At 36.6% G+C, this 25,144-nt stretch overlaps 3 protein-coding genes across 4 annotated transcripts; 2 read left to right on the top strand and 1 right to left on the bottom strand.

Moving 5' to 3' along the window:
- The first annotated feature begins 5,162 nt into the window (after positions 1 to 5,162).
- Positions 5,163 to 9,912, top strand: tacr3l (tachykinin receptor 3-like). Its single transcript, XM_062426021.1, has 5 exons — positions 5,163 to 5,530; positions 6,227 to 6,415; positions 6,548 to 6,698; positions 9,407 to 9,603; positions 9,693 to 9,912. Exons 1-5 carry the CDS (start codon positions 5,163 to 5,165, stop codon positions 9,910 to 9,912), a joined length of 1,125 nt encoding a protein of 374 aa, XP_062282005.1.
- Positions 9,913 to 11,863: 1,951 nt separating this feature from the next.
- On the bottom strand, positions 11,864 to 15,603 carry LOC133997050 (T-cell ecto-ADP-ribosyltransferase 1-like). Of its 2 annotated transcripts, XM_062436609.1 has the most exons (5): positions 15,402 to 15,603; positions 14,507 to 14,640; positions 14,163 to 14,259; positions 13,237 to 13,907; positions 11,864 to 12,954 (listed from the first exon to the last, which is right to left on the bottom strand). In XM_062436609.1, exons 3-5 carry the CDS (start codon positions 14,220 to 14,222, stop codon positions 12,879 to 12,881), a joined length of 807 nt encoding a protein of 268 aa, XP_062292593.1. In that variant the 5' UTR covers positions 14,223 to 14,259; positions 14,507 to 14,640; positions 15,402 to 15,603; the 3' UTR covers positions 11,864 to 12,878. The 2 variants fall into 2 exon arrangements, with proteins under 2 accessions (XP_062292593.1, XP_062292600.1); XM_062436616.1 differs by lacking the exon at positions 15,402 to 15,603 and having other exon boundaries at positions 14,507 to 14,683.
- Positions 15,604 to 18,574: 2,971 nt separating this feature from the next.
- primpol (primase and polymerase (DNA-directed)) lies at positions 18,575 to 25,104 on the top strand. Its single transcript, XM_062430943.1, has 14 exons — positions 18,575 to 18,626; positions 19,501 to 19,826; positions 20,727 to 20,821; positions 20,932 to 21,070; positions 21,909 to 22,056; positions 22,133 to 22,235; positions 22,328 to 22,476; positions 22,631 to 22,793; positions 22,868 to 22,965; positions 23,085 to 23,171; positions 23,699 to 23,807; positions 23,900 to 23,976; positions 24,704 to 24,750; positions 24,848 to 25,104. Exons 2-14 carry the CDS (start codon positions 19,653 to 19,655, stop codon positions 25,079 to 25,081), a joined length of 1,623 nt encoding a protein of 540 aa, XP_062286927.1. The 5' UTR covers positions 18,575 to 18,626; positions 19,501 to 19,652; the 3' UTR covers positions 25,082 to 25,104.
- The last annotated feature ends 40 nt before the right edge of the window (positions 25,105 to 25,144 follow it).

Here is a 25,144-nt window from a genome sequence, read left to right as displayed (position 1 = left end):
GGATCAGTCACTTCATCATAAGCTGCTTGCTTTCACTGTGTAACTCTGTCTCTTGTTCTTTCTTTCAGTTTAGTTTAGTTGATTTCACTTCATTTTATTTCACTTTAATTCAACCAGCTTCAGTAAGCATCATCAAAAAAATATAGCTAAAGTGAGAAGCATGAACTGGAAGGGAACATTTCCTGTTTTTGTCCAGTTATAAAGTATAGTATATATAAGTATAACAAGTACAGTATAATACATGCTTACAGGTGTTATGATCAAACTATATTTTAAAGTTATTATTTTTAGAGGAGAATCCAAATGCTGAGTTTAAGTGGTTAGTAAAAGGCTAAATTCCACGTAAAAGTTTTGTTTTGTGTGTGCTCTTGATGTGTTCATATAAAGCTGGTAGTCACTTTACAGACACAAACACAGACAAACAACTTGGCCTTCTTGTTTTCTGCCAGAAGATGGCAGAAAAGCTTGCAAGTTCAACACTAAATGAACTGATTTTCACCAGTGGAAGAATTACAAAATCGACAGAGAAGGAACTAATGGCATGGCAGTTTATTTGTAACACTTGCTTCACATATTTTCTCTCTCGATAATTTATCATTGGTTCACGCTGACAAATTAGAGGGAGAAATATACTGGAAGACAGATTAAGAGCAGGTCAGGTGTGTTCTCTGAGAGTCATATTCACCTCAAAAAAGGGACTAAACTCAGTATTTATGACGTTAAACATATTTCTCAAGACCAAAAAATCTTTTTTATGATCCAAACTGCCTTCATTATCATTTAATGCATCATGTTTCTGGTGCCTCTAACCAAACTATGAAATTGTAATTAGTGCTGAGTTCCAGGTGTTATTGACGACTGCATACCAGGTATAATGGAAATCAATTTGGCCTATTGATTTCAATGTGTTTATAGATTGCTACTTGCTAAAAATAGTATCTGTATTAACTCCAAGATCAGGTTCACAGACTCTTAATCATACAGCTTGCTGAATATTAAAAGCGATCATAGCGTCTTTCAAATTAAAGTAAATGATTGCTCTGATTTTAAGGACTGATCCATGTTATTTTGAAACTGACACTAGGGGGCACTAAACTTTCAAATTTTTTAATTCTGCAGATGAGTTGGGTATTTAAAGGACCAGTGTTTAAAATGTAGTTGCATCTAGTGAAATTCTTTCTCTGCATGGACTTCTCACAAATAATACATAAAAGACAGAGCAGCCTTTTTTTTTTAAATTGTTTGGATGTAACAATACACAACATTGTGAAAAAAACAGAGATGTTGTAGAATACCATCATTTCAGGAAAGACTTAGGCTTATAACTAACTAGGCATTTAAAAGAAAAAAAATAATTTCAGTGTATTTCCTTCTAACACAATCTAAACAATCAGCCATCTTGTAGATTCACCATCATGTGACTTTGTTTTTAAAAAGAAACACCTGTCACTTTTGTGGTATTATGGATTAACTCGTAGTATTCCATTTCAAGTATCTTTACTCACATATCCTTTTAAAATGTATGATCACTAGCATTTATAGCATTTATAACAGAATGCCTTGCGTTCTCTTTTCATCATGAAATTTGAGGGTAAAATTAATTTACTGGTGTTTTTTACAAACAAAACCTTGTTAAAAAAAATGGGGAATTATATAATTTAATTGTAAATTAATGACAGTAAAACCTAAAAAGAGACATTGTCTGCACTCAACAATTTTCTTAAAAAAATGTAAAAATCACTGTGAAATGATGTGACATTTTACTGCACATTGTAAATTTACATTTTCATTTCCACTGATCAAATGTATTGTAGAGATTTAACAGGCATGTATTATGTGCCATTTCAGCAGCAGTCATGAAAATGTGTCCTCTTCTCTGATGTGAAACTAACATACACAGTAACTATCAGACCTCAGAGGTTTGTGTGTTCAGCTCAGTGCCATCATGTTGTAAACGATTCAACACAGTTAGCCATCTTTTAAAGATATGAAATTATGTAAAACACCTCTATAAGTTTACTTTTCTGCACTGCTGTATCAAACTCTCCAGGTCATGTTTTATTGCTATTTGCTTTACACAGTTTAAACTACATGACGCACAGATCAGACACCAGACAAAGTGTGACACTCATCTGATTAAATGTGATTAAATGATGCCTGAATTATTCATGTAAAATAGAGGGGAAACAATTTTTAATGCAACTAATGATATTATCCACCATCACTTAATAGCCTGTGACATTTTTAGCTTTAGGGACAGGAAGTGTTTATAGGAGGTTTAAATGGTGACATTTAAGACAGGGAGTGGCCCAAAAACAGTCCTCTGGGTAATGAGGTCTTACTGAGAGGAAACAGACTTGTTGACCTTCTTGTGGTCTTTCACCAGTGTGCACAGCTTGTGTTTATGTGCTCTGCAGAGAATGACCCAAAGAACTGCTGATAAAACTTTGCGGTGTTGCCATTTCCCTCAGAAAACAGTGAAGGGGAAGTAAAAGTTTATACAATACAAGTGTGGAAATAAAACAACACATGAAACAATGCAACATATACTGTAAAAACAAGCTCAGTAGGTGCACTTTAGGCTAATTGGTAGTAATGTAAACAGCGTGAGCAAGAGACACTATTTATTTTATTTTTATGAGAGAGATATGTTCATCAGCTTGAATTTGGATTATAACATCTTTTGCAAATGATTTCAGATCTCTGTGGTTGATATTTGAGTTTCAAAAGTATCTGAACGTTTAATAAAGTGAATCTTGTGATGCTTAGTACACTGTAAAATGCCTTAAAATTTGAGGTTCAGTCAAGACATACAAATAATTCTTCTAACAGCACCAAGAGTTGTCATAACTAAGAGTGGTGGGTTTAACTATATTAATTAATTCAGATTAAACTTAGTTTACTTTATATTTTCTTAATTTGCAGAGTCAGTTTATCATTGGACACAACAAACTTACAGCTATAGATGGTGCTGATAGTCTGAGTCACAATGATAATGCACAGCACTGTTATTAGGGATCTAATTGTTCTACAGCAGTAGGGAATGAATTCATTACTAACCTTTGTCATGGTTTGCATTATTTTAACTGCGATAAAAGAAACAATCATGACTTATTTTAACATTTTGTTTTCTTCTTTAAGGTTAATTGGTGACTCTAAATTGCCCATGAGTGTGAGTATGAGTGTCTGTCTCTATGCTAGCCCAGTTATAGACTAATGACCTGTTCAGGTTGTAGCCTGCCTCTTGCCCAATGTCAGATGAGTTTGGCTCCAGCTTCCCTGCGACACTCTGGTGTCTCTGGTCTCTGGTGAGTTTTAGCTACAGAGAACTGGAAGATAACTGGATTCAGCGTTGGAGGCGGGGCCATGTTCATTCCCATGAAAAGGAAATAAGTGGCAAATGACACCAAAAAAGCCACTTCCCACGATAAAGAAATTACCCAGATGACAACTAGAGACCTTAACAATTTAATCTTGACTTTCCAAATGTTATCGGACTGAACAAATCAAATTCTGATTGTGAAATGAGTCATTTCACAGGGGTTGTGAGCCTTTAAAAAATGTATTAAACATTTTAAAGCCTTTCCTTTTCCAATGATTGTGTACAGGAAAAATGATTTTTGGGCTGCTGGTGGACCCAGAAATTGTAATTTCACAGTTTGGCCACTATGTCAAATTGGCTTCAAAGCCCAGCACATTTCTTGGGGGGCTGCTAATCCGCTGACCATGTTTCTTTAAACACTATTTAAGTAATTTAATGAGTTGAGTGAACTCTCAGCAGTTCATTCATTCAACTCATCATTTCAAGTTTAAAAAAACGATAAGACAAAAATGAGTTCTGAAATGGTATTTAATTTAAACTACTAATTTTTAGTTTGAATTAACTGTTTTAAATTATGACAAAATGTGGGCTGACTCCAGTAAATTACTGTATGATGTCTTACAGTGTAATGTGTGATGTGCCCATACTGATGTTTTGAAGAATCTACATTTTTAGACTTTCAAACATAATAGTAATGCTACAAAATGTTTTAATTATTTTCAAATGAATTTTTATTTTTGTGTGTCTTTTGTTTTCGATGAGTTTGAGTGTGTATGTTCGTTCTTGACCTCCAGAATAGTCATCTGACAAATTAATCTTAACTCAAGGTCCATTTACTACCTTTTTTATTTAATCTTTTAATTAATTTGACTGATCTCCAGTTGAACATGACTGAAATTTTGTGGGTTATTTCACTAAAACATTTTCTCTCTGTGCAGACTTCACTTTTTATCCCAGATCATCTGCGCAACTGGCACAGTTTTGACCCTCATGTCTGTCAGAACTCAGATCAGACTGAAAACAGACTCAAAAAAACTGTAATCCATTTTATATGTGGAGCATGATTTTTTTTTACCTAAATGTTACACTGAGATACACTAACAGACTTCTCCATCACTTTATGGCCCTTACACTTGATCTCTTTTACTGAGCTTATAGTTGCATAATGCACGACCTTAAAATCCTGCAGCTATAAGCTTTGCTTTTGATGGCATCACTATTAAGGATTAACTGTTTCAAACTCAGACTGATCCAAGGCTTCTGACAGCTCTTGAATAGATGACATTTATCAGAGATTTAACCAACGTATTTGAATCATACTGTAAGAGTAACAAATGTGAGCAGAATAAACACCTGTTGATCAGGTTTGGGTCATTAAAACATCTCAGCTTAAAAGAGGACATTTAATGCACTTAATGTAAATTGTTTTGGTCAAAACTACCAAATGGATCCATGTCACATAATGCAAAGTTGTAAGCAAAGTAAAAAATCATAAACCTGTTTAATGAACAGAAAAAAGTTGGATTTTGCTTTAAAATACCCTGCAGATATTATTCATATGAGCTTTGTTGGATTTATCTGGTCAGGACTTTTCCCAGAATAAAAAAAAAGCCTTATCAGCTGGATTTGCATGTTTCTATGTTGCGCTTTATTTATTAATATATTTCATTCTCCTTGTGAGAGATAACACTGACTGGCTGCATCAGTAGGCTACCTCTCTCTGTCTCACTGGTCACATGTTAACACTCTTGCGCGTATGTTGGGCATCAGAGGTGCCAAAGTGATTTATTCCGCCTGTCAGCAGCGGCCTGAAGCAGATGTGACTGTAGATACTTGAGGAATGGCCTCTGAACGGGATGGATCCAACTCTACCAGAAATCTGACCAACCAGTTTGTGCAGCCGGCGTGGCGCATCGCGCTGTGGTCAGTGGCGTACAGCTCCGTGCTCTCTGTGGCTGTTTTCGGGAACTTGATCGTGATTTGGATTATTCTGGCACACAAGCGGATGAGGACCGTGACCAACTATTTCCTGCTCAATTTGGCTTTTTCTGATGTTTCGACGGCTGCTTTCAACACGCTCATCAACTTCATCTACGCGGCTCACGGAGAGTGGTACTTTGGAGAAGTGTACTGCAGGTTTCACAACTTCTTCCCGGTGACTGCTGTGTTCTCCAGCATCTACTCCATGACTGCCATCGCTATGGACAGGTAGAGACTGTGTGGGGGATAAACATGGGATCACACAGTTTACATAGAAGGCTTTATCACTGAGTTTCACATAATAATTAAGAGATAATTGTTTCTTGCAATTATCTTTTCCCCCCCATAACATTATCATCATAAATTCACACTATAAGGTTAAGTAACAGACATTTGGGTCAGTTTACCATGTTTAATTTAAAGCTTTTTGCAGTGCTCTGAATGAAGATTTAAGGATTTGTGACCTTCTGTGCAGCCAATATAATCAATGCCACATACACAGTTTCTCTCTTTTGCTTTAGATTTCAGTGTGTTTACTTCACATTTGTTCAAGTATTTGGTTTTAAAACTGATAACAAACTTTTAAGATGCTCTTAATTAATATTGGCCAAACTATCACTACAGAATTACAGCATTATCACTTTTCTTTTCACTGCTTAAAGTTTGTGTGACCTGTTGAATTGTTTCCTTAAGCAGCTTTAAACTTGTCTTTAAACAGATATGCATCACAGTGTTGTGCCTCAAGTAATAAAATGCATCACTCACGTAGTGAGCCACAGTAACTTATTCTGCAAGATATCAACTGTGAAGATAATGATAGGACTGCATTAAACCCAGCGTACTGAAACGATTATTTTTGTAATTTGTGAATTAACCATTAACAAACTCACAGTTTAAGACTATGTTGGGACCTGTGACCTGTAGGTACATGGCCATCATCCATCCACTGAAACCTCGTCTCTCAGCGAAAGCCACAATGGGAATTATCGTGTGTATTTGGAGTCTGGCTGTGATTCTGGCCTTCCCTCTTTGCTACTTCTCCACCACCCGAGCCCTGCCCCGCAGAACCCTCTGCTACGTGGCCTGGCCCCGTATGGCCGATGACTCCTTTAAGTGAGTGCACACATGACGCATGGATACACACAAACTAACAACAGACACTCACAAACCCTGTTTTTTTTTATCAGCATTCTCCTGACAAATGTTGGCTATAATCTTGTGTTTTGTATGTGCTTTGTTGTGCAGGTATCACATCATAGTGACAGTTCTGGTATATGTGCTGCCTTTAGTGGTGATGGGCATCACTTATACAATCATAGGGGTGACACTGTGGGGAGGGGAAATCCCAGGAGACTCATCTGATAAGTATCATGGACAACTCCGGGCTAAGAGGAAGGTAAAAAATGAGTTTCTTACTAAATTGTTAGAAATAGCAGAGCAGGTGGACCCAAATGCAGAGACGGGGCTGATTTGGGCTTAAAAAAGTACTTTATTCTTCGTCTGAGCAGGAAAAAAAACCCCAAAAACTGGCTGTGCTGAACAAAACAGATCACAGGACTGGTTGAATAAACCAGGGTAAAGTGAACAGAACAGTCTAAACCAAACAAAACAGAGAATCCAACAAAGCTGAACTGCTACCAAGTAGAAAGAAGTAATAAGGGAATGGGGAACAGGTGACGACACACAACAGCAGGCTGGGAGTCAATTGGCTGGGAAGACACTGGGAGCAGGTCAGGCCTGAGGACAAGTGCAGTGCACAGAAGGGAAACAGAGCAAACTGAAAACCAAACCCCTCTTAAAACACAATACTGTTAATACAGCCCAACATTACTTGAGCTGTCCAAAAACAACATCCCTCTCCTTACACCCTTGATTGCAATAAGAACAACTTTAACTGGGAAAATACAGGAAAAAACTCAAGAAGAGTAACAGAGGAAAGATTTCTCTTCTAGGAAAGACAGACATGCAGCAGATGTTGTGTGTAGAATAGACCAGATAACAAAATAAATAAAAAAATACAGCATGAAAAAGCATACAGAACTGTAGACAGAATTGTAGATGGATTACATGATGACATGCATGGAAAAATCTGACCAGGAGGATTTCAAGCAACTTCTAGGTGCCACCGAACAGATTTCACCTGAGCAAATGCAGCAGACTGGCAGATAAAATATTACTGCACTACTTACAAACTACCAAGTTCACACTCTGTGTTCTACATTTCACCTGGGTGTAAGACACATTTCCCCTCTGACAGGGAAGTTAACGTTGAAGTTGCAAGTTTATTAAAGAAGGAAAAAAGCTGAAATATTATAGAAAACACTAACTTCAATAGGCTGAATGTAATACAAAGTAGGCTTATCATTTTTCAATTTTCAAGCCGGCTCCCTTTCTGCAGAAAATAAAGACACAAAATAAACGAATACAATAATATCAACAAAAACCCAAAACATAACTATTACCTGCACTCTCAACAACTTAAATTTAGCAAATAGTACAAAGTGCATTGATGTTGTGCTGTACTCAGACAGTATAACCTCATGCACACATGACTACTTATTCAGTTGCATCTGCAGCCCAGAAGAGGAGGAAAACATCAGTTTTAGAGTGCAGAGACACTTGTTTGACATCATCAGCCAAACAGCGCACTGAGTGGTTTGCAGCAGCTACTCAGAGGCTCGGGTTAAACAGGGATTAAGGTCATCACAGTTGTCATGACGAGCATCTATCAAGACAGCTGCCCGATTAAAAGCAAAGAATACAATTTATTGATGAACATCACAAATACTGCAGGTTGACATGTTGGATTATTCAGAGAGATTTCACAAAGGTTAGGCTGTGGATGTATTCAGATAAAATATGTTTTGGATGACATTTTTCTTAAATCATGAAAACTATTTCCTCATCTGTGTATCAGCAACTTTTTTGTCATTGACCACTGATCAGTTTCTTCTTAATTAGGCTCATATTTATCTTGTAAAATGAAGTAAATAGCAATGCAAATTTCAAAACTGTACCTTGAAAATAGATTTATAGTTCTGGTACCACAAACCCACTTATTCAGAGACAGAGACAGACACAGGTGGAGGCTCGCTCTTTACAATCTTCATTGAAAAAAAACATCAGTGGCTCAGATTGCTGGCAAAATTGAGCTGTGGAAGATAAAAGAGATTTATAAATGTCAGGAAACAAAGCTACAAAACAATGTCAGGCCTGATTCAAAGGACCTTACTGACGAGATGCCATCTGGGGTGGCGATAAGAGGAAGTCGCTTTCATCTCTCTCGTGTTTCGCTGATGAGCTTTGGCTGATGCTATAATAGCCGCCTCCTTTTAACCCCTCACAACCCCGCATTGTGCTGTAACATGCTGATGAGTTCTGTGGCGCTCCTGTCCGCCCTACCTGGAACATGCTGGGTCCGATGCGTCATCACTGACCTTTCCGTCACTTCATACAACAACAATTTTGGAATCAATGAATGGAGAAGACTGAAGAGAAACAGACAACACCCTTTCCACTTCAGAGACAATGTGCATATAAAACAGCTGCCATGGCTTCAACTATTCAAAATCATAGTGAAATTAGATTTTTAAATTTTATCACTTGACTTTGCAGTTCCCGTCAACTCTGCTGAGCTTTTTAGCATCTTTCAGCTCCTTGTTTTCATCCCCGCAACTTCACTGTTCAATCTCACTGCTTTCTTAAATTTGGTTTCCTGCTGCAACAGGCTGCTTTTTTTTTTGTTAGTAAAAAGTTGAGTTATCGACCGGCTGTTGAACAAAGTTAAGCATTTACCAGCTAAAGAGACAAATATTTGTGACAGGAGCCATAAAAGGAGCCCCCCCACTGGTTACAATGTAGGTAAAGCACAGAAGTAATAACATTGAATTGAATCCCATTTAGCTGGTTCAGATTCAGGGTCCTGGTGTCGTGCATGTTGGCTCACTGTCACCCTGTCATGCTTTACTGGGACACTTGAATAATACTGGTTATGTTATTCGTAACACCTGTGCTCGTCCTACTGTGACATGTTAAAATGAAAGATACCTGTTGAAGTTTTTTTTCTTGTTGAGGATTTTTGCATTTTTCTCATTTCTCTTGCAGGTGGTGAAGATGATGATCATTGTAGTGGTGACCTTTGCCCTCTGCTGGCTGCCCTATCATATCTACTTCATTGTGACGGGCCTTAACAAGCGTCTGAGCAAGTGGAAGTACATCCAGCAGGTCTACCTGTCGGTGCTGTGGCTGGCCATGAGCTCCACCATGTACAACCCCATCATCTACTGCTGCCTCAACAGCAGGTGGGTACAACTAACACCACCTCACACACATGTAGGTCATGTATGTACACGACAGCAGGATGACATGTCGGGGAATGATTTGGGTGCAGGTTCCGGGCTGGCTTCAAGCGGGTTTTCTGCTGGTGTCCGTTTATCCGGGTGTCGACGTACGATGAGCTGGAGCTCCAAAACACAAGACTCCGTCCGGATCACCAGGGCAGCATGTGCACCCTCTCTCGGGTTGACACCAGCATCCTCAGCAAAGACAAGAGCACTCACAGGTCACGGTTCAACTCCGAGTCCATTAATAAAGACAGTTGTCAACAGTAGGTGCAGTTTTTTTTTTGACAGTAGTTTTTTAGGTTGGAGAATGCATTTGAAAATAGTTTTTGTTCACATGTAGTGCTGAGAAATTAACTTCAATGGGTTTGGTGAATCTATTTAAATCTGAATACGATGTAAACAGTACAAATTGTTCACTCACTTGAGCTCATTGTCTCTTTTTTGCCTCTGCAGTTGTGTGACGTTTCACTTTATCTAAATTATTAAAAATTGAAATTCATATAGATCATTTTTGAGATTAATGCTTTTTTCACATGAAATGTATGGATATACTTTCATTTGTATTTAGTCATAAAATCCTGCTTTTCATTCATTTTAAAAAAAAATAGGTACATTTTATAAATAGGTTAAATGAGTTTCAACCTTGTAAAATCTGAAAAAAAGATTGACATTCAGTTTGATCTGATGAATACATATGTGGGTTTTAAAGAACATTTTCAGCACTTCATTAATACCAAGAAATTTAAAATATTGTATTTTTATTTTTAGATTTTTTTTATCATATACTGTATCATTTATTGATATTTATTTATTTATTTATTCATTCTAATATATATATTTTTATTTAACAATATACATGGCAACGGTCCTCAGTCCAACAAAGCTTCATATAGACTACTATATAATATATATAATATACAAGCTATAAGTGTAATCTCTCTGTAGGTACTGTAGTAAAAAGACCCATTGAGCAAGCTTTCAGTTATCACACATCCCATGATTATGATAATGTATAAACATTTTTTAGATACCACAGGAAAGATATTTCTTGAGTATGGTGAACGATATATTTCAAGCTGCTTTTGACATTTTGTTGTCACATTTGCATCAGCATGCTATTATATAACATAGTGTAATATACTGTATGATTTGATGAAATACTTTACTCATGGTAGAAGTTCAGTATATTTAATCATATTAGACCATTTACTCAGTGGGTGGGTTTTATCAACAATCACTGCAGCAACAGTATGAATACCGCTCCAGCCAACTTTAATACCCTAAATGTTTTTTTTATAGTGACACTGATGGTAATAAATTAATCTGTTTAGATGTTACCTGCATTTAATTCACAAGTGCTTGTTGGTGTAGTTTTAGTTAGCTGAAGAAAACATGTGCCATTTTGAATTTGACTTTTGGGGGACTTTTTAAGGTACTGTATATGTAAGTATATATTTTTGTATATAATGATATGTGTGAGATGCCGTTGATAGCTATTTTGTACATGGTTTATTTTGTTAATTAGCCTGGTGAATGTGGAAGGGTTTTTGTTTTGTTTGTATTATTTAAACCTATTCAGTGCAATGTGTTTTGTCTTGCTTTTATTATGTAGAGTACTGTTATATTTGTATGTGTGAAATGAAATTATTACTGGAATGTTTTTAAATAATTTGAGGAACCTAAAACTGATTATGAAAGGCTTGTATTTGTGCTTTGTTTAGTTCCACAGTGCTGAATAAAATAAAGAAGCAGCACCCCTCAGACACTCTGCCTTGTTTTTCATGAGGCCAAAGGCTGCTACACTATAAAAGCTCAGATTGTGTGTGATGAACTGTTTCTGTGAGCTGTCATCTTTCAGTGCTTTGAGTGAAAACAAAAAATATTTATCCAAACACAAAAGTTAAAAAGTACACTCTCACTTTGAACAGCTTTTCACATACTGATCAAAAATCTTAGCGTCACATGAGATGATCAATTTAATTTCTATGGGTCAAACCTCTTGCATATGATTTCCATCAAACTAAATCAAAATTCAAATTTTTGCTTCATTACTCATTTAATATGATGTTTATTTATGCTTAGCTTTACTGCATCATCTCTTATACACATTTAGGTTGCAGCCTGTGTTTGAACTCTGCAACTGTTGTTGTCACATGAAAAGATATTTGCTGGTTAGTCCTGAAATTAACACATTTAAATGAATGAAAGGCATGACATGGATAGTTCAACCTGTTGTATTTGTGTTTGTATTTCAAAAGGAAAACTCTTTACATCTAAAAGCTGAAACTGTCATCAGAAATCCCAGATATAGTGAGATGATGATCTGATGGTTACATGTGTAACCCCAGCAAACTATCTTTCCAGTTCCGTACATACATCATAATATATTTAAAACTGGTTCAACTTAGAAGTTAGCAAGTTCCCCTGCTACCTTTTAAATTGTGAGTTTACTCAACCTATGTTGAACAGTTGAATAAATTGCAGGTATTAAGTTGAATCAACAATTGTTGAGTCACATTGACACTCTCTGCTCTCTTTAAATATTGTCAGTTTGAAGAGTCAGTTTTTCATTAAACACAAACTACTTAAAACTCCTGTTGTCCATCATGTTTGCATTGTTTTCATAAAAAAAAAAAACTACCATGACTTATCTCAGCGTGTATTAAAGGCACACAGCAGGTTTCCATCAGGTATACTTTCTTTAAACTAAATCCAAAAGGTCTCTAAAAAGTTTTTAACTCTCAAACAATGCATGCTGGAACATCTGCTAATATGCTGATCATGTTTCTTTAAAAACTTAACGAGTTGAGAGAACTCTCAGCTGTGTATTTTTAAACTTATCATTTGAGGTCAAAAGACTTCAGGTCAAGTGAGCTTAAGTTTATAAGTTCAAAAATGGTCTGACGTACATATTTAAGTAAATAACAAAACTTTAGTTGAATCGAGTAAATTCCTACATGTTTTACAGTGCATGCAGTGTACAGTAGAGAGATAGTCTCAACATGATAGAGAATGTACATATAGATATACATAAAGACAAAAAACACCCTCAGTCTAAAATTCAGAAAATGTGGTGAAGGTAAAAACAGTGATAGGATTATATTAATGCATCAGACTATAATAACACAGCAGTTGGCAAAGGATCACAGCAAAGCATAATTTTGCAGCCGTACTAAGGAGTGTGTGGTGTTGTGATAACTCCCAGAGCATCCTCAGACAATGAGTGTTGATGCTCAGCAGTTAAAGAAATAAAGAGAGAAAACCGCAAGCACCAACACAAGCCACTTAGTGGAGACGTCGCCTGGTGAGCTGCAGAGATGGAAACAGAGAGAGAACGAGGCATCAGTATCTTATTAGCTACAGTTGTAGTAGCCTGTTAAAATATCTTGAAGTATATCTAAGGGTCTATTTTAGGTGAAGAGCAGTTTTTAAACAATACCCAATTTTACATATCGCTACAGTAACCAGGCAGAACTTTTCTGAGCTTTGCATCTATTTCACATTATTTTTCAACATTCGCATATCACACACGTGTATAGAGCCTCAAAACTTGAGCAAATTTCATGTTTTTTATGAACATTTAAGCCTTACCGTGAGAACATGTAACAGTTGTGATAGCTGGTCATTTTTGAGTGTTTCAAACGTATCTCATTGTATCCATCGTGTTCTATTGCAGCCACCACTGTGAACTCTTCAGTTGGAGATATGACAGCAGTATCATCAAAATCATTGCAAAAGCTTGTCACGTTGACAAAGAAGCAAGTGGTGAAGAAGAAAAGGGTTCCCTCAGGTTCTTCATGTAGTGATGGGTCGGTATTAACTTTGGTGAATCTTCCAAATCTCACGTTTGAGCCATTTTTTGCTTCGTATCTATTGTCCGTCATAAAATACATCTCTTTACAGTGCTCTGGTTTCTGCAGCTTCATGGAGTCCATGAGCAGGAAGTGAAGAGACTTGAATTGGAAGTAGTTTTCATAGGTGCTAACATTTCCTCCCATTGTTTCCACTGCATCGTTAAAGACGTTCCTGAATTTTGTGCCTTTGTCTAGATACGCCAAAAGTGCATCAGTGTGCACCTGTACTCGTCCAGGGATCAGATTTGAACATTTATTGCTGCCCCACGCTGACTGGAATCCCTCACTGCTGTTTAGCTCTTGTCTTAATAGGCCTGACTGAACCATCTCCAAGGCCTTTGTGTTGCATCCCTTGTATAGGTCATCTACTGCTTCTGGGGCCATGGTCAGCCATTTTACTGCAGTCACCTTTAATTGAGTGTTGAATTTAAAATACAGCTTCAAGAGAAGACAATATGCATTTTTATTTACATAAAACCCTGAGGAAGGCAAGTGGTGTATTTTTATAATTTTCTATCTTACATTCATCAAAGCCTCTGTATTTTTAACCATCTACTTGAGTTCCTGGATATTTTTCTTCATACCACACCCCACCCATTGATCTTTTTAAAATTACATCACAACAAGTTTTGACTGAATATTTGCAAGAGAAATAACACTTACTTTGTAGCAGAGAGCTGTGAAAATCACAACAGCAACAAGTGTTTTTCTTCTGTACCACATTTTGAAACGGCTCTTCTCGTCTTTTTATTTGCACAGACTGCTGCAACAGGAAATAAAAGAAAAGCACTGCAGGACCAAACATGAATGACTTCCATGACGTTATACAAGTTCAGAACTAAAATGATCTGCATAACTTAGTCTCTTGCGCAAATACTTTGTTTAAACAAGCCCTCAATCTCCTCTTATCAGTTTTCTTCCTTGCCATGCAGGGCCAGATCACATAAACACAAATATTCAACCACTAAAATGAAAAGCAAATGCTGAAGAAGTTGAGAGGCACATACCTTAAACAAGGAGTATTCATATATGGAAGCAAATCATGAAATCAAGTCTGTGTACATCAGACTGCAGTGGTGTGAGCATTCTCTGCTGGAAGTTAGAAAAACCCTTATCTCACACAGCAAGTCCTTTTCTCTTCCTGCGGGAGGAAATTGCACACCGTCAGGAACCCTGATACTTAGTCATTTCTTGTGCCAGAGCTACTGAGTTACTGTAGCTTGTTTTGAATCTGTTGCTGATGTTCTGGTATATATTTATAGATAAAACTACATAGTCCCACCCAGCAAACTGTTCATTGTCTTCATTGCCTGTTTAAGCACGTGCTCTGTTGTTCTGTCTTTCTGGTAATTTTGGGGATAAATTTACAAACTGGCAGTTTTTCTTTGTTTTCTTCTTAAAGAGGAGGTCCATGGACTGTCTTAAAACAATACTGATATACTCATATGTACACTGGAACAGTTTTTGCTTGCAGTAATAATGAATCCTGCTCAAACTGGCCATTGAAACTGCCCTTAACAGCATGCTTCATTGCAAATGCATTCCATCATTTATCTGAAGTCAAGATGAGCTTGACTTCATCAGATCAAGTGGATATTTTCAAAAACTACATAAAAGGAAATGCACCAAGCTTTGCAGAATGTAGTCTCATCTAAGTCAGACGGGTTTCCACTGTGTATGATATGAATTTTGAATATGAATTTTAAAATACATCTCCCACAAGGCCCTTTGTGGGATCCATATATATATAACAATATACAGTTAAAACAGTGAAAAGACTACAAACCCGGTACAATTCCACTAAAACCAGCTTACATCATTGGTATCCACACACACAGATGACTGTACACAGTACTATAGAAACAGATTATACATAGCCTTTCTTCCTGCATAAAGACATACCTGATGACTGTGTTCAGTATTTATGTTTTCTTTGCTTTTCCCTTGAGACGAACCGTGTGAGCATTCTTCCATGCAAGGTTATGTTCCACCAGTTGACCCTCACTTCCTTCCTTTCCTACTTGCACAATATAATCCTGATGGGCTGGGGCTAAGATTTGTAGAGCACACTGACTCACAATTCTTTTCTTCTTATGCACAACTGTTTTTTCTGTGTGGGAGGATTAACAACATCCCATCCTGTCCAGATCCAAGGAGTGCCAGGCTGTAACGCAGTATGAGATAATACATTTATGGAGTCTTGTGAGTGCCACACGTTTTCAGCAGTTAATTATAATGAATTAAGTACTGTTTTTTAAAAGCAGTCTATAAAACGATAATCAAATGTACTTATATATTGTGGCATACATTCGATTCTAGAGTTGAAAAAGATTATATCATGGACATTACAGAATCCAGCCAGTATTTCTGTTTAATGATCTCTGTCTTAAATAAATAATATATTCATGACATTGTTTTTTTAAATACATTTTAAAGGCTTTAAAATTGTACTTTTTGTTGCAGCAATAATAATTATAATGATGAAATAATAATAATAATTCATGAGTAGTCCACCACAGCTATGACTGTCTGTGACCTCCAGTGTTGGAAAAGGGAAAATTCATCCCAAAGTCAAAAATAGCCTAAATGCAGATGCATAAATGTGCATGTTTCAGTAAGTGATGGAAACAGAACAGTGACCTGAACCGAGGTGTGGGCTACATAAGAGCTGCAGACGTTTGCAATTTTTCATTTGCACTTGAACTTGATACAGGTGGACCTAATGCAAAACATGTCTGCTAGAAACGACATACCTGGACAACTGATCACCTGGAAAACATCTGTTGAAGACAAGCTGTGGTATGCCTAAAGAAGAAGAAACCAAGAGGACAACCTTATTGTAAAAGTGACCTGCTGCTGGAGAAATGGCCTCTAGTGGACCCCCTGTGGAGGAGCACTGAGTCAAACGGTGGATCAACTATCCACGGGACACATCTTTTAGTATGATGCCTAATGTGTTAATTATTCTCACTGATACCTTTAAAAAGTGTTTCAGTACAACATTAGGACTTTATTCATATACATTCTTGAAGTTAAAGATGTACAATTCATTCACCTCTTTGAAAAACACAGATTTATCTGTTTTAAATAAATATTAAGTGGTAGGAGTGTGCTGATTTTCCCTGGATAGGTGTGGAATGCGTTAATACAAATTTGTCATCTATGATTTGGGAAAGGCTTCATTTAAATAATGAAGGTAGTACATTTAAGTTACAGCATATAAAGGCTGCTTTCATATTAATGCATCAGAAAAATAATCCATAGATATAATATTTAATAATATAACACAAGACCATTGTGCTGCATAATAGGTATTTTTACTTTTGATACTGAAAGTACATTTTGCTGAGAATACTTGTGTACTTTTACTTTAAGAAAATATCGAATTAATAACTTTTTAAAATTGTGGCATTGCTTATTTTACTAAATTAATAGATCTGAATACTTTTTCCACCACTGCAGTTAAGTCTGATAACCAGGTTAATCTGTAAATTGAGACAATTTACACAGTTTATTGTTAACCAGGGAGAATTGGAGACAGTGACAAGTGACAAATCCCTTAGTGCTGAAAACAGTCCTGAAAGAATTTTTGAAAATCAAAATAAATATTGAAGTCTTTAGACTGTATATCCGTGGAAGTGCATGAGACTCATTTAGTGACCCATGGGACATTCACTCACACACTCACAGTTGTTTTGACAAACTCTGTTTTGAGAAGCTACTATCTCAATCTACAATCACAAGAGTTACCTCGTCCTGTTCTGCTCCCATGGCTCTTAGTTTTCTTTTGACTAGCATTTTCGTCCTGTCCTGTCCTATCCTATCCTATCCTCTCCTATCCTATCCTATCTTATCCTATCCTATCCTATCCTTTACTGTTCTCTGCTATTATTTCACTTGACCACCTGAGCTGCTGCTGTTCACTCTAGATGAAAAGGTGATTCTGATCTTTATACATTTAGTTTATACATTTAATATAAGTGATTTAATCATTAAAGTTTGCCTCACTAACAATTTTTATCCTTGTTTTCTCTCATCCTACTCTTAAACATCTGAGCTGCTGCCACTCAGGTGAGGACAGGTGAGCACAAGCTTTTGACTCAGAAAGAAAGTGACCTGAAATAAACAACTAATATGAAGACAGAGAGAGTATTTTTTTAATTGTGTAAACTTAATAAGTAGCTATTGTGTGCTTCATCTGTTCAGTACAATATCACTTATTTAATAGTCCAAAGAATTTTCCGAACATTATTTTTCATTCTCTGCTCTCATCGTATTATAATACCTGCTGCTACTGGACTATAGTATAAATTGTAACGTTTCACTTTTTGAGACTAAACCATACATTTTCTGTTTGTGTTGCAGAGATAACAGCTATATCATTTAATAGCAGACACATCTCACTAGTTTGCATCAATTTTTGAATGCACTAGTATAAAAGAACTACATGCTACAGAAAGAAATGTCAAAAATGTTACAATATCTCAGATTTTCTGCACATTGCACATTTATTTATTTTTATCTGTATGAGGGTATATTCTGTATGTAAATCTCAGGAACATTCACATGTATAATCTCATGAACTTCTGCATATTGCACATTTATATATTGCAGATTTATTTACACAAAGATCCAGTTTATTGTATTTATCTATTTATTTAATCCTATTTTTGTCTTATTTATTGTTGATTCTATTTTTAGTACTCTTTCACCTTTACGCTGCTACTTTTTTTCTCTACTGTGTCAATTAATTTCTTCAAAGGGGGATCAATAAAGCTACATCTTATCTCTTTTTATCTTTCAACACTGCAGGTTTTAAAATCTATTGGGTCATCAAATATTTTTTTCCTAGGATGGCGAAGTCATGCTCAGGTTTAGGCAGGATGAATGTGATTGGTCAGAGTCAGGGTAAGAATATCAGGATAAACCAATCAGAGGCAGTGGAGGGCGGGTCATGACACCGGAAAGACATGACATACGCGCCAAAAAGAAAACAAGACGTAGTGACTTAAAAGTTTGTTTATATTTCTGTAGCAATCACTGTCAGAGTCTCCAGCCGGAATATTTAACATTAACACAGATTAACGTCCTTTGTTGCACTTTTTCACCATCGAACAATAACTAAGGGTGAGTTTTCACTCGTACATCATACAAAAACGGAAACATTGTCAGATAATTTAGGTTAATTTACGCATAAATACGGCTTTGACGCTCAAGTGCTGCTGTTTACAGAGTTACACTTCAATCTAATGTCACAGTGTCAGTATATTGTTTTAGCAGTTGGTGGGAGAAGTATCTTGACCTTACCTTACTTTACACTTCTACTTCACTGAATTTCTTTTACAGCTTCAATAAGTTAATTCTGAGGTTAACTATACTGAGAAATAAACTGAACATATAAAAAATACTGCATTTAAATGAAAAAAAACCCCAAAACAAATTAAACCCTAGCAGTTACAATATTTAAAGTTTACAGTAGCTTCACTGCGATGATCCACATAACATGCTCCTAACAGGCATCCAGTTATCTACAATAATATAACACTGACAGGCCTCTCTGCAGTCAGTGCTTTTTTCTTTTGATGCAAAGTTGAAAAGTAACACATTGAATACAGGATGTACTTAAACTGAGTAATTGTGATGAGTACAAGTAGCTATTCTGCAGTATAATTATACTGAACACCAAATGAGTCCTGAAATCTAAATATTGTCAGTATCAAAAGTAAAAGTACTCGTTATGCAGATTAACTCCTTTAAGTTGTATTATTGTATAATTATTACTGATGTCAACAAAGTTTGAATGTTAAAATTCAGTTGAAAATATTTTGGGATGTTTAATAATCTATAAAGATGCATTAAATGTTATCATATTTTACTGGTGCTGATCATATGTTGGTATGTAAAATTTGGGTCTTCAATAATATAGTTTAGCTACTCCCCACTTGCGTCCCAACAATGAATTAATCAACGTTATTGATTTTTACTGTTCAATGGATGACAGGAGGACTGAAGTGCCCCCGATAACTGAATTTCTACCAGCTCCAGGACGCTGCACTTACTGCTTATCTCACTAAGGAGGTGAACAAAGGATGAACAAGCTTCGCTGTGGCTGCAGTAAAGGCTTGAATAGAAGAGGTCAGTAAGCAGCTGAGGATGAAGAAGTGGGGAGACCGACTGAAGAAGGTTGAGCAGCTGGCTCAGTCGTTTCAGCAGAGTCCCTTGGCCACACGCTACAAACCTCGACTGTGGCCATGTCAACCTTCTTCCATCTGGAAGCTCTACCCTCGTCAAAGTTTGGCTATCAGCTTCGCTCAGAGCTGCAAAGAGGTAACAAAATACTTTGCTGACGCTGGTCTGCCCATGTTATCTGTAGGGTTTGAAAAGTCTTGGGAAGCACCGAATTCAGTTTTTCTCAACAAATAAAAAAGGCATTAGAAGGTATTAACATTTCTTCATGGCTCCAGCTAATGCTTATTTTTATTCTCAATAAATCTCATTTTCGCAGTGAATCGATCAGTCGTTTGGGCTATAACATATCAAAAAATGGTGAAAAATGTCAACAACTGTTTTCCAAAAGCCCAAGGTGAAACCTTAAATATCTTGTCTTGCCCCATTGAACAATCCACAACCCAAAGATACTCATTTAACTATCGCAGATGACTAAAGAAACCTTTTAAGAAACATTTAAGAAGCTGGAACACGATCATTTTTGTATCTTTTCTTACAAAATGACTCAAAACAATAAATTGTTCATCATAATTGTTGCAATCTGTCTGTTGACTTATTCATTCATTGACTAATCACTGCAGCTATAAATGTCTTTAAGTTCATGTATAAAAGTTTGAAATGTTTAAATGTTTAAATATTTTCTGTAGGCTGTTTAATCTTTTTTTGTGGCGTTTTCAGTCAGATCTGTAGCAAACATTGTCACTGCTGCCAGCTACAGTGAGCAAAAGGAAAGTGTTGATTTTTAGTAAATGTCATAAGCTTTTAATTAATCATATCATCAATAATTATTGTTGTATACATCTGTGAATTAGTTTTTTTAAAAAAGACATAATAATAGATCCTTTTCAGCCACATTGTCCTTAATGGTTTTCCATCATACTTGGAGAATCCTGCAGAAATTATGTCTCTCTTCAGTTTGCACCTTATCTGTGTGAATTTATTTTCTAATTTATCGGGTAAAAAAAATCTTCTCTACTCTTGTACTCTAACATTTTTTAGGCTGTTCACGTTTTTGCACTTGAAAAAGAAATGTCACCCCAGGGTCAGAGGATCTTCCTTGTTACCAGTTACAGTGAGCTGTGGCATTATTACAGGTGAAGACTCCCAGAATACTTTGTAAAATTAGGAACATCTATTATTGTATTTATGAATAGATGTGATGATGTGCAGTCATGGTGATCCATTCCTTGTTTTTTATTCTCAGGACCTACACTCAGACCTTGATGCACTGCTATGAGGTGATACCAGAGGGCACCGTCTGTAAGCTTTACTTTGACTTGGAGTTCCACAAGCCGTCAAACAAAAAGGCTGATGGGAAAAACATTGTGTCGTCACTTATCCAGGTTTTGTTAACTTTTGCATCTTCACTGTCAATATATTTTATTTGTATTTGCAGACACTGTGCCTGTTACACACACACGGGCGCGCAGCAGCACACAAACATGCAAAACATCACAAATAAAAGGACCACAATGTGAATTCGTATTATGATGTACATCAACATATTAAAAAAAAGTCACAATGACGTGCCACTATGTATCAGAATCAGTCAATCGCAGTAATGATCAATGAAACTGTCAATGTAGTCATGTGACCAATCGTGGTAAATTCGCCATCAAACTAACAATCCGCCAAGGTGAAAGCGCGCCTGGATAATAAATGGAATGGGAGATGACACTCTGATTGTTTACTGCGTGTTACGCCCAAAACACGCCTATGATTAATGAGGGGACTTAAGTCCGACCCTTTTAGACCATGCGCCTGGAGCAGTTACCATTTTTCCGCCGTTAAAATAGCAAAAGTGGATTTGGACACGCCCCAAAGGCACTTGCGCCACGCGCTTCACGCCATGCGCTATAGATCGTTAAAATAGGGCCCATCATGTTTTTATAGCGCAGCTTGATTCACACAGTGATGACTATTTGCTCGGTGAAAGAACATGAGAACAGTTTTGAAATATTAAAAATGTGAAAACTGTTAAGATTGTCTTGTTATTTCAAGCTGTAGGGTTAATTAATTATTAGTTTTCAAATTCTATCATTGAGACTTTTTTTAGCATATTGAATTTAAATAAAGACCATCTGGCCACAGGTTAAGAGTTTGGTCTGTAGTTCTCTTCCATTATACTGCATATATATCCCAATGTATTTTTTCCCCTTTCTGTGTTTTGTGCGTTGACAGTATGTTTGTGAAAAGCTGATGGACATTTATGGGATTGAATGCTCTGCAAAAAACATCCTCAATCTTGATTCCAGCACAGAAGAGAAGTTCAGTCGTCATCTTATCTTCAATCTCCAAAATGCGGCTTTCAAAGACAACATACATGTTGGTAGGTTACAGTAAGTGTCTGTTACATTTGATTTAATACGTAATTTATTAATATTTGGTCTGATTTTTTCCTTTAGGTGCATTTATTCATGCAGTTCTTCAGCAAGTCTTGAGCATAACCAAAAGTGGAAGTTGTTTGGATGTTGGGATTAATTCAACAGCAGAAAACAGTGAAACAGGGTTTGTCTTTTTAATCCTGTAAAATAAAATCTTCTTATTTACTCTGCAGTCATCACTATGTGTAACTTTTCACAATGATATACTGACAACAGAGCAAATGCTGATCTTGATGTGAAACCAGCAAAGACAGATGAGGAGGCTGAAAGACCGCAGACCAAAAAGCGTAAACAGGAAGAGAGAGACCTCAGCTTCCTTCGGGTGAAAAACAAAGATGGCCAAGATTGTCTATTTGTTGATCTGGGTAAGACAAATCTAAAGCTCGTGTTTGTCCTTTTTTACCCTTAGACAAATGCAGTTGCATAGCTTAATTCCTATCCTTTAGCCCCTTTTCACGTATACTCTCCTGTATGAACCTGTGGATTACAATTATAACAGTTATACATTTACAAACACAGGAGTTTACACCAAGAACAGAAATTTCCGCCTTTATAAGTCATCAAAAGTGGGAAAGAACGTTGCCTTCACCGTGGCAGACGACAACAAGTTCATTACCAAACCTGAGCAGGGCGTCTCTGCAGAGGAAAGCGTATTCTTGGCATCATTAGTCTGTAATGTGAGGTATGTTGATAACAACTGAATATTTTTCTGTGTGTTGTAAATATAATTTCTACCAAACTGATTTCTGTTTTCAGCTTCACAGGTCAGAGGATTCTTACGTGGGACATCCCACAAACAAAGGAAAGTAAAAGCACAGGGCCTCTTTGCCAGCAGGAAGCAGTGATAAATCCAGGTAACAAAGAGACTGCTCTCTATATTTTGCTTATAAATATTGTTTAATAATCAGACAGCATATGATTATAAATATTATAGATAGTTCTAGCTTGATATCCCCCCTTCTGGCATTGGCAGGCACAATCTCTGGCTGCCTGTCGTCTCCTCACCAAGAAGTGGATGACTTTGTGTTAACTGTGGTTAAAAAGGATGGCATACAAGGAAGTAAGTGCTTGAGCGGACACAGGATGCCCTCCAGTAGAAGATCTGTCAATTATAAAGCATTTCACAAGACGACATCCACGTTATAGCTGGGCATTATACCAATATAGTATGAATATCATGATGGGAGACTAGATATAATCTCAAATCTTGGTTATCTGTGTTGATTCCTCATTAGAATTGTGAAATAGCTTGAATTTATGTTTTTATCTGTTATAAGCTACTTTAAAGTCAAATGTCAGATTTTTTTTTAGCATATGATCACTGTAGGTGAGAGAAATTAACAATTAATATTCCTACTTATTCGATCATCCCATACACAACTGATTCTTTAAGAAAAATCATATGTACAAATCAGCTCGTTATGTATGTCAAAAACATGTTGTAAGGTCAAAAATGTTGTGATATTTGTGTAAGAACACCTTGCAAAAAGTATTTAGTATTTGTCCCCAGAAGATGTAAAGACTGATTTGTGTGTAAGTGTATCAGTCATATCAGGACAGTCGTGTCTCTTACATTCACATCAACAGGCATCAGACGATGGAGCTACTTTGCCGCTGAACAACTGCTCGTCTACGACATCGTTAAATACCGCTGGTGTGAAAATGTGGGCCGGTTCCATAAAAGCAACAACATTAAGTATGAATGCTTTTTTTTAATGTTGTGTAGTTTATCATCTGTGTGTGTGTGTGTGCGCCGTCTGTTTGACTTGGTCTCATCCTCTTCTGCAGGATTGTTGTGGATCTCAAAGAAGAAGCTTGGTACCAGAAGTGTCACGATCCTGAATGCAAGAACTTCAGATCCTCAAGTATGTCACCGTTTTTCAAAGAAAAAATACAGTAAAGCTTTTTTTACAGGCCTCTTCATTTATACTAATTTCCTGGACATAAATCTGGAGTGGATCATGGAATAAATTGCAGGTTTTAGAAGTTAATTTTTATTACATTTTACACAGATGATTGTGCAGTTTAGTACAAATCATAAGAAAAAAGAAAAAAAACGGTTAAATTGGTTTAGTTGGTAAGAACGTACTTATATTTTTCTTAATACATAGTTGTGAATTTCAGAAATTATTTTCCATTTGTAGTTTTGTGTGTCAAATGATAGGTCAGCATATTAGGACATTTCCTTGAAAGGGTATTTAGTAATATATGGAACATTTGCTCATTACAGAGTTTTTAAGAAACAACCTAATTTGTAGTTTGAGTATTTTCTGTCAATTGAAGAATTGTAAAGAATCTAATTTATTGAGAGTTTTGGCAAATTAACAACTATTAACCCAAATATAGTGGATACTGATATTTCTTATAATTTGTACCAAATTGCACCAACCTTTCTGTAAAATGTCCTAAAAATTAACTGTTAAATACGTCCAAGTTACCCAGAACATTTCTGGGAAAATTAGTATAAAATCATATGAGCTGTAGAATAAAGCGTAACCAAAAATACAGTAAATTGCACAATCTGTCTTGGGTTGTGAATAAATTACAGGTGGTGACACACCTTAGCTAAGCTAAACTATTCTCATGTTACAGGTCACCCGCTGCCACAGGAGATCTGCGTCAGCTACATCATGACACTGGTTAGTTCATTTCATTTCTTCCATTTTTTATGACTGAAAAAGTCAAAAAGTCTACATCCTGCCTGTCCTGTTGCTGCGGTGTTGTGTTCACTGACAGGATGAGGAGGACCAGGGGTACTTAATGGATGATGCTGGCAACATTGAACCCAGCCAGACACCAAAGCAGGCGTCACTGAGCAAAGTGTGTCCAGAGGAGGAACCTGCTGATGCGTGGGGAAGCGGACAGGAAGACCAGGACTACTTAGAGAGCCTCGAGGACTTTGAACAGAAAGGCGGGGAGATCTCAGATCAGCTTCTGCTCAAATGCATGGCAGACTTTGATTCCCCTTAGAAGGTGATGTTTGCACTGACAAAACACCATCGAATATACTTATTAATGCATTTTATCGAACCA

The sequence above is a fragment of the Scomber scombrus genome, chromosome 2, assembly GCF_963691925.1.
Source record: "Scomber scombrus chromosome 2, fScoSco1.1, whole genome shotgun sequence".
Lineage (NCBI taxonomy): Eukaryota > Metazoa > Chordata > Actinopteri > Scombriformes > Scombridae > Scomber > Scomber scombrus.
The sequence above is the reverse complement of the archived record's forward strand: the minus strand, read 5'-3'. Positions and strand labels throughout refer to the sequence as shown.

Coding starts and splice junctions, on each gene's coding strand:
- tacr3l (XM_062426021.1), top strand. CDS start 5,163: ATGGCCTCTGAACGGGATGGATCCAACTCTACCAGAAATCTGACCAAC. Junction 5,531..6,226: donor ACTGCCATCGCTATGGACAG/GTAGAGACTGTG, acceptor TGTGACCTGTAG/GTACATGGCCATCATCCATC. Junction 6,416..6,547: donor ATGGCCGATGACTCCTTTAA/GTGAGTGCACAC, acceptor TTTGTTGTGCAG/GTATCACATCATAGTGACAG.
- LOC133997050 (XM_062436609.1), bottom strand. CDS start 14,222: ATGTGGTACAGAAGAAAAACACTTGTTGCTGTTGTGATTTTCACAGCT. Junction 13,908..14,162: donor TCACAGCTCTCTGCTACAAA/GTAAGTGTTATT, acceptor ACTCAATTAAAG/GTGACTGCAGTAAAATGGCT. Junction 12,955..13,236: donor AACTGTTACATGTTCTCACG/GTAAGGCTTAAA, acceptor CCATCTCTGCAG/CTCACCAGGCGACGTCTCCA.
- primpol (XM_062430943.1), top strand. CDS start 19,653: ATGAAGAAGTGGGGAGACCGACTGAAGAAGGTTGAGCAGCTGGCTCAG. Junction 22,966..23,084: donor GGAAGCAGTGATAAATCCAG/GTAACAAAGAGA, acceptor TGGCATTGGCAG/GCACAATCTCTGGCTGCCTG. Junction 23,808..23,899: donor CATAAAAGCAACAACATTAA/GTATGAATGCTT, acceptor CCTCTTCTGCAG/GATTGTTGTGGATCTCAAAG.